Raw genomic sequence first — 18,451 nt, forward strand, 5'->3', positions numbered from 1 at the left:
CCTGGAAATTAGTTATATGCAAAAGTGTTCAAACCTGTACAATTCATCTAGTTAAGGAAAAGTACAGGTTCCAGCTAAGAAAAAGGTGCTACAGCCAATGTAAAATGGCAACAGAAGTAGTGAATGGAAGAAGAGTCCATGTGCATTCAGAAATCAGGAAAACAATATATCTAACACAACAGAGATAAAGGAAGGAAACTAGTCTGCCAAGGAAGCAAAGTCAGTACACATGAGAGGGCAGTAGAAAACAAAGGCAGCTCACAAACACAGAAGAGGAGAGGACACACCAGAGCCCACAAGGATAAATAGAACTCCAAGCAGGAGCTTGCTAACTGAAAAGCAGTTCTGAATCATAGAACTGATCTTACACATGACCCATCTCCCATTACAGTCTAATCCTAGTTTAATCTAGGAATACAAGAACAGACACAGTGGCAGGGGAGTCCATTATCATTAGTGCCTGGTTTGAGAAAACAAACAATTGGAGGACAGGAGGAGCCCATTCTCCATGAAGATAGTGAAATGGGATCCTAGGGCCTGGCAGTCAGCCCACCCTACGCTACATGGGAAGTGCAACCAGGGAGTCGAGCAGCCACCCAGGACCAGCGAGTTCACTGTCTGGTTTGGTTTGGTAGAGGCAGGGTTTCACTGGGTTCAAAGCTGGTCCTGAACTCCTGGGCTCAAGCTAATCTTCTGGCTTTACTCAGCCTCCCAGGTAGCTAAGACATGGGGCAAATGTCACCATACCAAACCACTGGTATGGTGTGGTTCTGCACAGCTGAACTAACAGTAATGGTAGACAGTCAAGTGAGACAGGATCTCAGAGACTCACTCATGGTCTGTAAGTCAGTTAAAGCTGAGTCAGCCCAAGCAGTTAGTTAAACCAGTTTGTTAATGTCTCTTCCACACCATGATTAAGAAAGAGAGGAAGAAAGCACAGCAAACATTCAGTTACCCATGAACAACGTGGGAAATATGACTTTTTCTTGCCTAATAAAAAAAAGGAAAAAATATTAAACAATAATACAATTTTCACATCATGCCTTAAAATTAGTCCATGCCCACCTCCACACCACCTGAAGGAAATAAGACTGGCTTGCAAAAACAGAGCAAGTGATACATAAAAGCTAAAGTTGTGGAGAAAAAAGGATTGTCTAATCTTACAACAAATTTAAGTGACCATATCACACATGAACTCTGTAGACTTTCAGGGGGCATAAAGAGCAGAGTTAGGAGTGGTGGGAGGAACAAATCCAAGTAGAAACGGCAGTCTTTGAGAAACTAGCAGTGTGATCCTAGACTAGATAAAATCGTGGCTCCAAGAAGCCCTCAAACAATTGGAACTTAATCTCATAAAGCAATGCATCTGGTTTAGCTGCAGTTTTACATGGTAGGGCTTCACTGCACGCAAAGACTATGGGAGATGAAGGTGGAGGGACATGCTCACCCCACACTAGTAGGCTGGTGATGGAGCTACCAGCACCTCTTCAGTAGAGAGAGGGGAGCAGCATGCTGGAATGACAAGCCGTCCTTCTACACTCCTACAAAGATTGGCTGCTTTTTTTTTGGTCAGTCATGGGGGCCTGAACTCTGGGCCTGGGCACTGTCCCTCAGCTCTTCAATTCAAGGCAAGCACTCTACCACTTGGAACTACAGCACCACTTCCAGCTTTTTCTGCTTATGTGGTACTGAGGAATCGAAGCCAGGACCTCATACATGCAAGGCAAGCACTCCACCACTGAGCCACTTTCCCAGCCCGATTCTTTTTTTTTTTTTAAACCAGCCAGATTTAATAACGGACCTGAGGATTGAGATGGCTGCCCTCTTCCTTTTGCAAAGTGAGAAAAAGAAAGGCTAGAAGTAAAAAGCCAAGCAGACTGAAAAAAGACAAAAGAGAAGAAAAGCAATGAGGAAGTAGAAACACCATGAACCCACAAAAGAACTTCCTCAGGAATGTGGCAGCTAAATAAAGGTTCTTTAGTGTGCATACACAATCTACTGTCTGATAAGCTAAATGCTTTGTTGTCCAAGGGCTAGTCTGTAAAAGCATATTCCATTCTTGGTAGAAGCAATACATCATTAAATTTGTACAAATGAAAATCAAATCCAAATACCTGGTTCTATCAGGATGCACTTTTTTCAGATCTGTTCAAAAGTACTAGCCACCCTACCTCTAGGCTGCCTGGGGAAGGGCTGCAGGCAGCGAGCCCAAGGCTACTCTGGTTTCAGCCATTCCCAACAGCAGGTGCTTACAGGGACCATGCCTGCTCTCTAATGGGAGGCAGGTGGAAGGCAGGCTCAATGAGCCCTGATGGTCATAAACATCAGAAGCACATTCCATGCTCAAAGACTCCTGCTCACCAAGCCAAGTCTAGTTTATGCCTTTTCTCATGTCACAAGATGCCCAAGTCCCACCAAGAAATGAGATTGTAGAGACAGACTAATAACTACTCTACTGAAGGTAAAGACAAGTTTCAGGAAAAAACAGACATACTGCTTCTAATACTCTTGAAGATTTTCCCTAGATTTTTCTCTGCATCATTTGGGGGATAGGGCTACTCTACCCATTCTATGTGCCACTACCCATTTTCCTTTTTTTGCTGGCCATGGGGCCTGAACTCTGGGTCTGGGCGCTGTCCCTCAGCTCTTCAGCTCAAGGCTACTGCTCTACCACTGGAGCCACAGCGCCACTTCCGGCTTTTTCTGTTTATGTGGTGCTGAGGAATCGAACCCAGGGCCTCAGGCATGCAAGGCAAGCGCTCTACCACTGAGCCACCTTCCCAGCCCCCCGCTACCCATTTTCCATGTACAAAAACAGGAACACTGCCAAGTTTGCCTGAAACCCTTAAGCCTGTAGAAAATTAAATTTATACTTATTCCACCTGAGGAACCCCAAAGAGTAAAATTCTACTTATTTTATACATTGATATTTTAGAATGTGTTTTAGTAGAATGACCTTAATGAAAAGTGTATAGTTCAGGATAGAAGTGTCAAAGTACAAAGACAAACCAGAGCATCCCACTATAAGGAGAAACAGTAAGACACACTTTGTAAGAGTGAACGGTACATAGATCTGGTCCTTCCAAACAAACCATAATTATAGAGGACCACAAAAAAAAACAAGCTTAAGATATTGTGGAATTTTCTATAATTGTCCACCATTGTTTACACAGAAAAACAAGAAAGAACTGTCTGTGACTCACAAGACAGAGATGGCAAGACGTCATGGGTGCCTCAGTTGCTAGTCCAGTAACAGCTACCTGAAGTTGCATGGTCAGCATCTCCAGGTTACAAGTCCTAACTGCTTCCCTGTAATAAGATAGCACTGGGTGCTGGTGGCTCACACCTGTAATCCTAGCTACTCAGGAGTGTGGGTTGAAGCCAGCCCAGGCAAGTCTATGAAACTCATCCCCAGTTAACCAGCAAAAAGTCCAAAGTGAAGATGTTGCTAGAGTTGTAGAACACCAGCCTTGAGAGGAAAAGCTAAGGGACAGCACTCAGACCCTGAATCCAAGCCCTCAAAAAAAAAAAAAAAAAAAAAGTCATGCCTGTAACAAGGGGATAGCTATACACTAATCAGGTAGAGACTGGCAAGGAAAGTCATGACATATGGCAGAGCAATATTTCAAGTATAACCTCATAAATGTGTTTAAAAAAAAAAAGCTTACAGTAGATGCATTAAATATGACTACATACTTAAGAATAACTTAAGAATGCAAAATCCTAGCCTGGCACTAGTGGCACACACCTGTAATCAATCCTAACTGCTCAGGAGGCTGAGATGTGAGGATCCGGTTCAAAGACAGCCCAGACAGAAGCGTCCATGAGACTTTTATCTCCAATTAATCACCAGAAAACCAGAAGTGGCGCTGTGGCTAGCCTTAAGCTGAAGAGCTCAGGACAGTGCCCAGCCCAGAGTTCAAGCCCCACAACAACCAAAAAAAAAAAAGAATGCAAAAAACTGTGAAGACAGAAGAGCTACTTTCTGCTTCACATACTTCCATACCAAAGGAAATGCTCTATTAAGACTATACCATTGTTCTTATCTTGAGACTTTTTGTTTATTTCAATTCTCACAAGAAGCTTTCACTTCCTACAGAAGTTTATTCTTTTCTCAACTGTATTTGATCCAAGTCTAGATACTTCAAGGGCTTTATGTTTTTCTAAAATTTTCAGATAAAAGACTTAAGTCTGCATATACTGTACATAATTGCATATAAATAATCTTTAAAAAGATCTGCTGACAAAGTCTCCCAGGAGAACAGTGTCCCTGGAGAGGACAGGCCACATCAAAGCCCTGAGGCTCTCCCAAGCCCAGCACTACTGCAAACTCCAGATGCCTGGGCAACAGACTCCACAGAGACCAGAAGGCAATAACACAATAACAGATGTCTGCCCCCCAAGATTTGAATGAGAACAAGCTTCAGGTAAGTTTATCAAGCTGAGTTTACCATCTCTAGACTCCAAGAACAAGCTTCAGGTAAGTTTATCAAAGTGAGTTTACCTTCTCAAGACTTCAGTAATCTAACCTAATAATCTGCAGTGTTACTACTCTAAAATAATCACTCAGAAAGTCCAGTACTTACCCTTTGTCAAAGAAGGACGTGTGTCCTGATCGAGAGAACTTTGTGCCATTGCTATTCATCACCCCACAGTTAACGTTCCCTGAAATATAGGATTTTCGTGATGCTTGGTCCTTTGCAAAATTCCTGCAAGCTGCTAATTTGGATTCTAAAGCCTATGAAAGAAAAAAGAAATGATTTGATTGTCAAAACAGTAGCTACACAGGAAAATTTGCATTTCAAATCATGTCTATATCAGGCCTTAACCCTTACTTTCCAGAAGGATAACAGCAGATAAGCCATAATGAATCCTCTTTCTAATTACAAAAGGGATGTTTGTGCTGACTCCCTTTCTAATGACCTCAGAGATTTTACATACTCCTCTCAGTTTACTGAAGGATAAGGAATTAGCCACACCTTACAACTAAGAAAGATATGACACAGGTAGATACAAAAACATCCCAGATCTATTATTTGTGGAGGTATGGTTAAGTTGTAGCCTACTGGCTGGGGTTGGAGTGAGAGAAGAAGAGTGAGGGAAGAGAGGGAAGACAGGAAGAGAGATGGGGAGGGAGGAAGTGAGTGTGTTTGTGAGTTTAGCGGTATGAGGAGAGACCAATCATCCATTATTTGTTATTTTGTAGTCTGATGGTAAGGCTGGGACTGGTATGTACGTGTGTAATGTGTAGGAAACAAGCATTGTAAAAAATCCAAAAACCTCACTTTGAATGTTTTTAAATACAGCAAATTCTTCTTATGGATTCTTGTTTTATCCACTGCATCAGAGTAGATTTAAACATTTACAATCCCTCATTTGAAATAAAAAGCCATTTTCTTTTTTAAGAGCACACTTTAAAATGTTTACCTGATACTCACTCCGTCTGTAATTAAATAATTGGCCTGTAAGTGGGCCTGGACCTTAGGCACTTACCTGCAAATCAAGTGCCCTTACTTTACACCTGCCATGTCAACTGCAAAGTGCCAACTCCCCCAAAAAACAGGCATTTCTCATCTGCTCCCATAAGGGTATTACAAACTCCCATTTTCCCATTAATACTCTGCCCAATCAAATATAGCAAAGGGAGGGACAGGTTCTATTATCCACAATATTAGAAGATTAGAAATGCACAAATAAATAAAATCCACAGTTAACACACACTTCACTTTGAGATTCCATATGGACATCCTACCTCCATCATTTCAATTAAAAAAAAAAAAAAAAACTCTTAACACCTGGGTGCTGGTGGCTCAAGCCTGTAATCCTAGCTACTCAGGAGGATGAGATCTGAAGACTGAGGTTCAAAGCCAGCACAGACAGAGAAGTTTGTGAGCCTCTTATCTCCAATTATTCACCAAAAAGCCAAAAGCAGAGCTGTGACTCAAGTAGTAGAGCACTAGCCTTGAGCAAAAGAGCTCAGGGACAGCATCCAGGCTCTGAGTTCAAACTCTAGGACAGAAAATAAAATAAATGAAATCCAGCAAATGTAGGTAATGACCTGAATGAGCAATGTTCAGTGGTAGTAAATTATCTACAACAGGCAGAGCACCACTAGTTCCTTATTTCCATAAAGAGACTTGTCTATTCATTCAAATGTGTGTGAGCTTTAACCCCAAGGCAGGCACAAGTTATATTTGAGGTGCCATCAACAAAGCTTTTCAAGGGGAGAAGGTAGTCTACAATTTTAAGAATTGGAAGCTATCCACACCCAGGGATAGATAAAATCATGCCTGTGAAGATCAGAAAAGCAAGGAAAAACTCTTAATAAACCAACACTGAAAGAATGGGCAGACAAGAAGATGAAGAGGAATGCACAGAAAGTGGGATCATCCCTGAAACAGTATCAGGGGTGCAGAAGAAAGGAAAACTCAGAGAAGACAAACAGGTTGGTGTTGAATGTTTCACATAAAATAAGGACAGCACACATTGGATCTGTCAGCACTGAGATCAGCAGTAAGCACTTTTAGTGGCTGGAGCAGGTAACAGAGCAGAGGTCAGAATGCCTGGGGATTACATGTGCAATCAAAATACTAACAATATATTCAGACTTTAAAAGGCCTGGCCATAAGAGGGAGAGAGAACAATGGTTAAAGAGAAATGTAGCATAAAAGGAAACAACTGCTTCTATTTTTTATTTTTTACATTAAAAAAAAAGAGGCATCAAATGTTTTACACCTATAATCCTAGCTATACAGGAGACTGAGAGCTGAGGGTCAAGGCTCAAAGTCAGCCTAGGCAGACAGGCCAGAGGCTCTTATCTGACCAGCAAAAAGCTAGAAATGAAGTGTAGCTCAAGCAGTAGATCACACTTTAAGTGAAAAAGCCAACTGAAAAAAAGAGGTCCTTTAAGTTTAAGCCCCAATAACAGCAACCAAAAAAATGAAAGGGGGGTGGAGGGAGGAAAAGGCTAGAGAGTAATAGCAGGAAGGTAATATCAGAAGATAATAGAGGAAATCAAGTTTAAACCAGATGGCCTTGATTTTGCCCTGGGAAGAGGATTCTAGTGGGGAAGGGGCTTCTAGTTCAAGGCAATTGACAAAGGTGCATACAGAAGTAGAAAATATGCATAGTCGGTACAGCACACCAAACCTTAGGGACACCTTAGTGGAATGGACAACTCCAACACCTCTGAATAAATTACTTATAGTACTAAAGCAAAGAAGGAATCTAGAAAATGAATATGGAATTGAGGGACAGAAGGAAAAACTGGAAAGTAAGCAGAGAAAATGTGTTTCTTCTACCTCAACAAGAACAAAGATTTTAAATGCTAGGAAAACAGGAAACATGCAAGTCAACTATGACAAAAACATAAATTAAGAGTTACAGTTAAAGAATGAGATGTCCAGCTGGGCACTGACAGCTCACACATACAATCCTAGCTGCTCAGGAGGCTGAGATCTGAGGATCACTGTTTCAAATCCAGCCTAGGCAGAAAAGTCTGTCAGAATCTTAACTGCACAATAAACCACCAGAAAACCAGAAGTGACACTATGGATCAAGTGTTAAGAGTGCTTGCCTTGAGCTGAAGAGCTGAGGGACAGCACACAGGCCCCACAACCAATCAAAAAAAAAAAAAAAACAAGAAGAAGAAAAAAGAATGAGATATCCAAAATACTTGTTAAGTGGGACAAATATAGAGCACAGGCCCTCCTCTCTTGTAATCTTGTGATAATGTGTATTATAGACATCATATTGTAAATACTGCATGACTAAGCTTCAATTTTGGAACTAAGTAAGAACTCACAACCAATATAGTTAGCTGTCCCTTAAAAAGGGACAGCCGGCCGGGTGCCTGTGGCTCACACTTATAATTCTAGCTACTTAGAAGGCTGAGATCACAGTTCAAAATCAGCCCAGGCAGGAAAGTCCATCAAACTCTTATCAACAAATAACCACCAGAAACCAGAAGTGGAGCTGTGGCTCAAAGTGGTAGAGCACTATAGCCTTGAATAAAAAAGCTCAGGGACTGTACAGGTCTTGAGTTCAAGCCCTATGACTGACAAAAACAAAAAAGGAATTTTAAAAAATGGGGCTGGGGTAGGGGGAAAACAATGGAGGGGGTAACAATGTTCAAGAGGAAGTGTACTCATTACCTCACTCATGCAACTGTAACCCTCTGTATAGTATCTTTACAATAAAAAAAAAAAAAATGGGGCTGGGAAGGTGGCTCAATGGTAGAATGTTTGCCTTACATGCATGAGGCCCTGGGTTCGATTCCTCAGCACCACGTAAGCAGAAAAGGCTGGAAGTGGCGCTGTGGCTCAAGTGGTAGAGCGCCAGCCTTGAGCTGAAGAGCTGAGGGGCAGCACCCAGGCCTAGAGTTCGAGCCCCATGACAGACCAAAAAAAAAAAATAGCAGTCTAGGTACTCATCCCTATAACCTGGTTACTCAGGAGGCTGAGATCTGAGGATCACGGTTCAAAGCCATTCAGGGCAGACAAATCCAAGAGTCTCTTATCTCTTAATTAACTAGCAAAAAGCTGGAACTGGAGGTACTGCTCAACTAGTAGACCAACAGCTAACTACAGGCTAAAGAAAGTGGAGCTAGAGCATAAGGTTCTCTCTCCTCCCTCTCTCTCTCTCCCTCCCCCCTCTCTTTCTCCTTTCGCGCGCACGCGTGCAAACACACACACACACACACACACACACACACACACAAGGAAAGAAAGATGGGGGAGGGAGAGAAGAAAGAGCTCAGCTAGTTAATAAATTCAGAGCTCTAAACAAAGTTATTCAAGAGTAGGGATGTAGCTCAGAGGCAGAGCACAAGCTTAGCATGCATTAGCCCCTGAATTCCATCCTCACTCCCACATAAGAAATACATGTGTGTATATGCATACATCTGTATGTGAACATATGCATATATATTAAAATTTATAAATCTAACCAATGTAAAAAACAGAAATAAAATTGAGAGGTAGTAGGTTCTCTCTCTCAAAATCTTTTTGTTTGAAGTTGATTAAATCAAAATACAAATAGGCACATCATTTTATGTTACAGAGTTAAACACTAACTTACAACAAATATGACTTTAGAATTATCTTTAGTAAGGGAAGATTACTGTGCACACTGCATGAATCATTCATGCACATTGCTTTTTATAGTAAGTTTTTAAAGTGAAGATTTGGAGCTAATCTGATGGTTAGAAAAGAATCTATTTTAGGAGCCAGAAAAAAGCAAACATGAGACTGTGTCTTAGATTTCCAATTCTTCATTAGCTAAAGTATACTTCAACTTCTACATTTTTTTAGAAAAAATGTCTCACACAAATAAGTGAAGGGGTGGTGAACGGTGGAATGTAATGAGTTAATTATTAAAAAAGCCAAGTCAGTCACTTGAGGGATACACAGAAGGCAGTGAAGTTAAAAGTGCTGACTATACAGTAGTGAAGAATCTGTATGAGCCTGTTTCCAGTCATCCAGCCTCTTTGTTCTAAATTGCAAGTCTCCTTCAACCAACAGCAAGAATTAAGTGTGAATAGTGGGATAGTGGAGGAGTAGAAAGGAAATGAAAGCAAGAGACAGGATATAAATACTGGGTGTGGTGGCTCATGTCTGTAATCCCAGTTATTTGGGAAGCAGATATAGGATGACTAAAATTTGACACTAGCCCAGGGAAAAAAGTTGCTAAGTATCCACCTCAACAAACAAGTGCATTGGAGACATAGGTAGGAGGATCATATGAGATTTTATTTGAAAAGTAACTGAAGCATAAAAGATAGAGATGTGATTCAGATGACAGAGTGCCTGCCTAGTAATATGAGGTCCTGAGCTGACACCCTAGTAGTACACAATAAAATGGCATTATTCTTGATAAGGTCAAAGAGTAAATATTAAGCAATAAAAGACTGAACAAGAAGCTGGACATGGGGCTGGGAAGGTGGCTCAGTGGTAGAGCGCTTGCCTTGAATGCATGAGGCCCTGAGTTCAATTCCTCAGCACCACATAAGCAAAAAGAAAAAAGCCGGAAGTGGTGCTGTGGCTCAAGTGGTAGAGTGCTAGCCTTGAGCTGAAGAGCTGAGGGACAGCGCCCAGGCCCAGAGTTCAAGCCCCACGACCGGACCCAAAAGAAAAAAAGGAGCTGGACATGTAGACAGGAGAATCACTTGGAGCAGTAGTTTGAGACTAGTTTGGACAATGAAGGAAGATGCTATCTCCAATAAGAAAAAAATAAGAGTAAGAAAAAATAGAGACCGTAATATTTCAAAAGCCAAACTGTTCTGGAATATGAGACTTGAGACTTGAGACTTGAGACTTGAGCCAAAGAGAAGGCACTGGAGATGAGATGGCCCAAGAGCATTAAGACAGAGAAATAGTGGTCAGGCCATGAACCAACTGCTAGTGCCCTACAAAATAAAAGATGAGAAAAGGACCAGGAAGATGAAAGAGACAGGCAAAGACCAGGATTACAAGAGCTCAAACCAGGCCTCAGGGGAAGTGTCTGAAACAAGGACAAAGGCATCATGCTATAGGCACAATGGAGAAGAGTTAAGTGGCATGTCACCTCAGAGCCTGGCCCTCATGCAGAAGTGCTGCTAGCCAGTGCTGAGGTATTCACCTGGACACTAGTCCAGACAGCTCACACTGGATGCCTGCACTGCTCAGCTTCCTGACAATTCTTACCACAGAAAGGTATTCTTTTTTCCTTCCCTTATTTCAACACCACCCCAGCAGTGGAAACACCTAGTGATAAATAACTAAATGCTTACCCCTACTTTCCGTAAGAGATCCCCCACGATATTTAGTGCTGATATCCTAGCAGAAGGAGTTAGTGGACTGGTTCCAAAACCATTTGGTATAGCTAGAGAAAAAAGGACAGTAAAATGACATTAGCAGCAATCTGTACATTGGGTTTTGTTGGTGATGTTACAAAGCAGGATACACTCAATACATAATCAATTTTCACATTACAGATGAACTATACAATTATGGATAAAATATAGAAGGCTTAACCTAATAACTTAAGTTTAAACCTGGATGACTTAAGACTATCAACTAAATAGGAGCACCTCTGAACCAGTGCTTCTGAAGACAAGATTGTCCTCTGTCAGGACACCCTTTCTTTCACCTTAATAGATATTGCCAAAATGCTCCATAAAAACATTATGCCAATAATCAGCAATTTGTATAGCAGTACTCTGAATAACATTACATATTAACCTTCTTTTTTCAGTCAATGGTAGTTACTCTGTCTAAATTTTTACCTCTTTAATACCTGGTCAATTTCTCCTGGAAATCATCTTCGTTCTTTGTACCTTTTTTAGTTGGTTTTCTTAAATCTACTTTCAAGGGCTCTATACATTATGAATACTCATCCTTTTTCTTTTTTTTGGTCTGTCACGGGGCTTGAACTCTGGGCTTGGGCGCTGTCTCTGCACTCTTCAGCTCAAGGCGAGTGCTCTACCGCTTGAGCCACAGCGCCACTTCCAGACTTTCCTGCCCGGGCTGGCTTTGAACCGAGATCCTCAGATCTCAGCCTCCTGAATAGCTAGGATTACAGGCATGAGCCACCAGCACCCGACCTCATCCTTTTTCTTACACAGTCTCTCTCATGTCAGGATGGCATTTATCTTTTCTATTTTACAGGAGAATCTTTGGCTTCTCCATCTCAATATTATAAAATATTCCCTAGCTAGGTGTATTGGTTCAACTGTAATTCTATCTACTTGGGAGTAAGAGATCAGAGATCAGGGATCAGGCAAGAAGTTCAAGAACCCAGCCAATGGTCACAGTAGTATACACCTACCATCCCACCTACAGCTACTCGTGGTGGTGTACACCTTTAATTCCAGCTATACAGGGAATCCAACAGGAGGCAATCTAGCCCAGTCTGAATATTATGTGAGACCCTATCTCAAAAATAATCAATGCAAAAAGGACTGGCAGAGTGGCTCACGCGGCAAGTATAAGACCCCAAGTTAAAACCCCAATACTACCCAAAATAAAATAAACCCGAGATCATTTAATGAACCTATAATTTAGTGTTTGAATATATTTCCACTAGAATTACATAACTTTAACTCATTTTTAACTGATACATAAAAACACAAAACTTGTACATATTAATGAGGTACAATTTAATGTATATAATGTATATATATATATATACATTTAATGTATATATTAATTTAATATGTATATATTAATGTATATAAAGTATGCTACTTGATACTTAAATTTTTGATGCTTAATGAAGACTCTTATTTCCAATTTTTCTTGACTATTCTTACACATTTTCTATTCCAGAATTGCTTCCATCATTAACTTTTTGGTTTTTGTTTTTTTTTTTAACAGTACTGGGGTTTGAACTCTCAAGCCCTCAAACTTGCTAGACAAGAGCCCTACCTCTTCAGCCATATATCTAGCCCCTCAATATGTTTGATTATTGCTATCAGTGGGCAAATAAACAATCTTCAGACCTAAGTTGGACCATTGTAAGCAAAAAGGTCAAATGGCTAATTCTCAGATTTCAATAACTTACTTCAGTTCATAACTGACAGCAAGAGCTTCTCATGACTGCTCTACTCTATATATTGCTTGTCCTGTAGCCAGGGCAGTAAACACAGTACAAATTAGTGTAATAAGGTACTAGTAACTCGTACCTAATTTCACCTCATAACAAGTCTCGATCAAGCTATCACTTGAAATTCCACTAATAAACTGAGGAATTGAACTTTGTGGGTTTTTTTGGTTTTGTTTTTTTTGTTTTTGCTAGAGCTGGGCTTGAACTCAGGGCCTGGGCACTGTCCCTGAGCTTCTTTTGCTCAAGGTTTGCACCCTACCACTTGAGCCACAGTGCCACTTCTAGCTTTGTCTGTTTATTTGGTACTGAGTAATCAACCCAGGACTTCATGCATGCTAGGCTCTACCACTAAGCCACATTCCCAACCCCATGTACTTTGTGTTTTTGACCGTAAATTGAAATAGTCACAAGTGGCTACCTGATACCATACTGAGCAGCATGGATACAGAGAACGTACTGTACTGACTGCCCAAACAGAAAATCTTCTCATACACATCCCATTGACAGATAGAGGGGACAGAAGACAGGCAGCTCTGGCTTGGGGAGTAAGAAAGCATGGGAGAATGAGGGAGCTGGGATATAATCTGTAAACTACAAAAACTGAACAAATAGAATCAAGAGCTTTGGGATTGCATTCTAAGGTCCTCTCTAGTGGCTACAAATTCATTTTTCTCCTTACTTGGATTACATAATACATTGGTTGGCAGCAAGAGGAACCTTCTCATTGTGGCACCAACCATTTCCCAGATGTAACCTTTGATGTAACAGCAGCTTCTGAAACATCTACAAGAACGGGCACCTGGCTCTGAGCCAGCCTTATGTGCCTCTGAATAACTCAAACATCTCTGTGCCTCTGTGCATTAATGGCTTCTGTTTTCCCATACTACAAGAAGTGGCAAAAGCAAGAAATAAAACAGTATAATCCCAAAACTGATGTCTGACAAGGTTTGCACAAACACACATAGGCATTCACAGAAGAAAAAAAAAACTCAAGCTGCATAAACGTGTATTACTAACATAACCAAAATATGCTTTTCTTTAAAACTTTTAAACTGTTTAAAATCTCATTAAGGTTGTTCTTGATTAAATTTCATATGTATGTAAGTGATCCAAGAGAACAATTCCTTGTTTTACATAGCACAAAACCAACTTTTTGTCTTTTTTTTTTCTTCTTGCTATGTAGCCAAGGCTAGCCTGAACCCACATCTTCCTTCTAAGTCTACCAGTGACTAGATTAAATGCAGATGATACAAGGCTCAACTCTTTTGTTTTCTTGCGGTGCTAATGATCAAATCCAGAGCTTACTAGACAGGAAGGGTTCTACCACTGAACCACATTCCAAGCCCCAAACTAACTTTCAAAATAATTTTCTAGTTAAACTTTAGCAACTTCTGCTAACCCTTTCAGATAAATAACCTAACATAGCCTCAGAGGGAAAAAAAAAAAAGCATGGTTGGGTACTGGTGGCTCATGCCTGTAATCCTAGCTACTCAGGAGGCTGAGATCTGAGGATCGTGGTTGAAAGCAAGCCCTTGGCAGGAAAGTCCTAGACTCTTATAGTCAATTAACCACCAGAAAACAGAAGTGGTGCTGTGGCTCAAAGTGGTAGAGTACTAGCCTTGAGCAAAAACAGAGCTCAAGAACAGTACTCAGACCCTGAGTTCAAGCCCCATGACAACAAGAAGAAAAAGAGAAAAAAAAAAAGCACAACAAACCTTTTGGTGAAGGAAAACTGTTTTCTGTTCCTTTGCCTACAGGAGTGGCTGGCAAGGAGAGTGAGGCCTGGACAGCAGAATCCATCTTTTCACAGTCTAGAGTCGGAGAACTAGGAGCAGACTTTCGAGTTACTTCCTGTTGTCTTTCCCGGACTGCCAGCTCTTGCCTTAAATCTGCAAAGTGTTGCAAACAAAGGTATAGATACTAAATGGAACAATGTCACACCTAAAATATCCTAATCGTATTCTTCAAATTCTATTTTCATCTTGGGGGGAAGAGGGATAACAACTCTAGAGCTCAAATGATACTACAACTTAAAAATGCTATTACCTCAAAGACAAGTATTATACTCAAATGCATAAAGAGAAGAGAGTCAAACAAGGTCTAAAACATAACTCCTAGGGAACCTATAAATGTTCTGTACCAACTCAGAAGCAGAGATGTGGCTCAAATAGTAGAGCACCAGCCTTGAACAACAAAAACATAAATATTCTATACCAACACATTTGTTTTCATATTTTGAAATTATGACCTTTGGGGATTACTGTAAAAATCAACGAAGTAGAGTTTTATTTTTATTTTTTAATCACCACTATGAAATATTTTCTCTGGGAAAGAATTATTTCTAAGTTTAAATTTTTTCTTGCTTTCAAATATTGAACTTTTAACTCAGAATTAAGTTTTCTTTCCCATTATACAAATAAAACTATATAATATTTCCTTATGTTAAAAAAGAATAAGAAGTTATCCCTCTTTGGGGATTAAAAAAATGAAATAGACTGTGTTCTAGCAATATTATCCAGAACAACCAAGGGATATAGGCAACCTAAATGTTCATTATGAATGAATAAATACAGAACACAGATGCATGTAATGCATCAGTTCTTATAAGCAAAGAAATCCTGTCATATACTACAACACAAACTTTCAGGACATTGTGCCAAGTGAAACAAGCCAGTCACAAAAAAAGACAAATACTGCAAAATTCCACTTCTATGAGGTATCAAAAGTAGTCAAAACTCACAGAAACAAAATGCAGAACTGTGGTTTCAAAAGTTGGGGAGAGCAAAGGAACTGCTATTATATAATGGTTTATATATAGTTTATATATAGTTTATATATAGTTATATATAGTTTACATATAGTTATATATAGTTTATATATAGTTTCAGTTTTGCAAGATGAAGTTCTAAAGATCTGTTATTCAACAATGTGAGTACACTTAGAATTGATTTCTGCATTTGAAAACAGTTAAGATGGCAATGTAATGCTAGGTATTTTGTGCTAAGATCGAAAGTTAGTATTGTATATATTACATAAAGTATGAAAGTTCTTCAAACAAATACACTATCCCCTTAGGAGAAATAAGAAAAGGCATGGGGGATAAAGGGATCAAAACAGACTGGAAAAAAGCTTCAGAAGTAGTAATCAAAGAATTACAAATTAAAGAATAAGAGCAATTTTATACTTGCAAAAGGTTTTATTTAGCCGGACACAGGTGGCTCATGCCTGTAATCCTAGCTACTCAGGAGGCTGAGATTGAGGATCACGGTTCAAAGCCAGCCTGGGCAGGAAAGTCCATAAGACTCTTATCTCCAATAAACCACAGAAAACCAGAAGTGGTGCCGTGGCTCAAATGGTAGAGCACTCGCCTTGATCTGAAGAACTGAGGGACGGTGCCCAGGCCCAGAGTTCAAGCCCCATGACCAACCAAAAAAAAAAGTATTTATTTTAAAATAATTTTAAAGGGCTGGGAAGGTGGCTCAGTGGTAGAGTGCTTGCCTTGCATGCATGAGGCCCTGGGTTCTATTTCTCAGCACCACATAAGCAGAAAAAATCCAGAAGTGGCGCTGTGGCTCAAGTGGTAGGGCACTAGTCTTGCACTGAATTGCTGAGGGACAGTGCCCAGGTCCAGAGTTCAGCCCTCACAAGCGACCAAAAAAAAAAAAAAAAAGTAATAAAAAATAATTTTAAAATATATTTTATTAGGAACAATGCTAATAATAAACAGCAGGAGGACCCTCCCTCACTCTTTGCCACACAGAGCTGTGAGGTTCCACTTATGTAAAAGATAACCGTATATCCATAAAAATATTCATTTCCTTTATCACTTTTAAGAATTCCTTCTAAGGGAATCTTCAAACATACTCCGAAATATTATGTACGCAGATCCCAGTAACAGTACTATTTATAGCACAAAAGAAAGTATCTACCAATAAGGAACTATTAGAATATAATATTCATAAAACCCTATTTTAAAAGTTCACAATGGTGTGGGATATATTCTCTATATTAAGGAGTAAGAAAGGGAAGAAAGGAAATGTGTGTGTGCGTGTGTGCATGCGTGCGTGCATGTGTGCGTGTGCGTGTGTGTGTGTGTGTGTGTGTGTGATTGCTGAGGGGAACAGTGCCATGAATTACAGAAAGGAAAATAATAGTTATGTTTCTACACAGTCATAGTAAAGAACTGGAACGAAGTAAGTCAAGCTGTTAGCAAATTCTCCTCTAAAGAGATTGGCAGCAACTTTTACTTTCTTCTTTACAATATTCTGCATTCTGTTATGCATAAGGGAAAGAAGGGAAGGAGACAAAGTTTTAAAAGAAATACATAAAGCCGGGCTCCAGTGGCTCACGCCTGTAATCCTAGCTACTCAGGAGGCTGAGATCTGAGGATCACAGTTCAAAGCCAGCCTGGGCAGGAAAAACCATAAGACTCTTATCTCCAATAAACCACTAGAAAACTGGAAGAGGCGCTGTGGCTCAAGCAGTAGAGCACTTGCCTTGAGCTGAAGAGCACAGGGACAACACCCAAGCCCAGAGTTCAAGCCCCACGACCGACCAAAAAAAAAGAAAAAAGAAATACATATACATTCACTATATGGATAATATGTAAATAACATAGTGCTACGTGCATTACATGAATTTATTTAGATAGAAGCAATTTTTTTTAAAAAGCCAAGTAGAATATGTGCAGTGGTAGTTAAAGATCTGGGCAAGAAGTCAGGGTTTGAATCACAGCTGAAAAGCTGTATTACATTGGACAAAACACAAACTCTATGTGTCTCTGGTTTCTTATTCAAGAAAATGGGGTGATACCTAATGGCATGGGTATTAAAATAAATTCGCAGATCAGCAGCACTTAGCACAGACCTTAAAAATTATGTAAAACTAAAACTTAACTAGGGAGGTATGTAGCTCACTGAGCACTGGCCTAGCAGGCACAAGACCCTGGGTTTCATTTTCAACACTGCAAAAAAAAGTTAAAATATAAAAAATGAAAGATAAAAGAAGTCAATCCTTGAGCTTTCTCTGGCTTAGTTTCAACAGGTAATGGGTAAATATTCTCTAAATTAGAAATCTTACCTCTTGCTTCATCCTTTAACCTCTGTACAGAGACCAACAAAGATTCCTTTTCATCCAGTTCACTCTCTAAAAATGCATTTCGTTCAATGGCCTGATTTAGCCTTTGTTCAAAGTCTTCCAATGAAACTATTGTTGCTCTATAAAAAAAAAAATTTAACAGCCCAGGAATTAAATAAATAACACGTGTATATTGCTAACACAAAATGAAACAGTTTATCTACTATTCCTGACCTAGCTATCCTGACCTAGTTCAAAGAGAATGATCTCACCCCATTCAACAATCAACTACCCCTCCCACTGGGTGCTATTTGCTACAGAAAAAAAAATTCCCAACCTCAGATTAGGACTCTGAATGCCATCTACAATCTTACTAGTTTCTGCCAACTGCCAAAAATTGCTCTCAAATCCATTTCCTCTTTTTGGCCCCAAGTTTCTCCAATTTTCAGCCTCAATTCTTCATCTGGATTACCCTTAATGGTCTTCCTATCTCCCTGCTTCCAATCCCTCAGTATTATCTTCTCAAATCAAGATCTGTATTGTTCATTTGTTCAGGAAAAAAAAATCTTAAAGAGCTCCCCCCTTTGCCTATAGTGACACTAACATAGCATATGGGCGTTGTTTTTTTTACAACCTGACCCCAAGCATCTACCAGTTTTATTTCATTCAGCAAGGCTAACTCTAGACTTGTCAATCAAAATGAACTATTAATACCTCAAAAGTGCCTTCTTGCCTCTCTACCTCTCACCTGTTTCTTCACTTGGTCAACCTTTCTTCCTCTTAGCAGGCTCCA

At 40.0% G+C, this 18,451-nt stretch overlaps 1 protein-coding gene across 5 annotated transcripts in view; it reads right to left on the reverse strand.

The window, feature by feature from the left end:
• The window catches only part of Ndel1 (nudE neurodevelopment protein 1 like 1), a 91,993-nt gene that overhangs the window by 51,136 nt on the left and 22,406 nt on the right, over nucleotides 1-18,451 (reverse strand). For 4 of the 5 annotated variants that reach the window (XR_006146163.1, XM_042670790.1, XM_042670792.1 and 1 more), the window contains exons 5-8: nucleotides 17,662-17,798; nucleotides 14,298-14,471; nucleotides 10,769-10,860; nucleotides 4,587-4,738 (exon numbers count right to left, since the gene is read on the reverse strand). Coding sequence is in view for 4 of the 5 variants with exons in the window: in XM_042670790.1 (XP_042526724.1) it covers nucleotides 4,587-4,738; nucleotides 10,769-10,860; nucleotides 14,298-14,471; nucleotides 17,662-17,798 (555 nt within the window). In the remaining variant the exon portion in view is untranslated. Of the gene's footprint in view, nucleotides 1-955; nucleotides 991-4,586; nucleotides 4,739-10,768; nucleotides 10,861-14,297; nucleotides 14,472-17,661; nucleotides 17,799-18,451 lie in introns of all 5 variants that reach the window. The other variant, XM_042670793.1, reaches the window with a different exon arrangement.

Source organism: Dipodomys spectabilis, unplaced genomic scaffold (assembly GCF_019054845.1).
Source record: "Dipodomys spectabilis isolate Male_0828 unplaced genomic scaffold, ASM1905484v1 ptg000576l, whole genome shotgun sequence".
Classification (NCBI taxonomy): Eukaryota; Metazoa; Chordata; class Mammalia; order Rodentia; family Heteromyidae; genus Dipodomys; species Dipodomys spectabilis.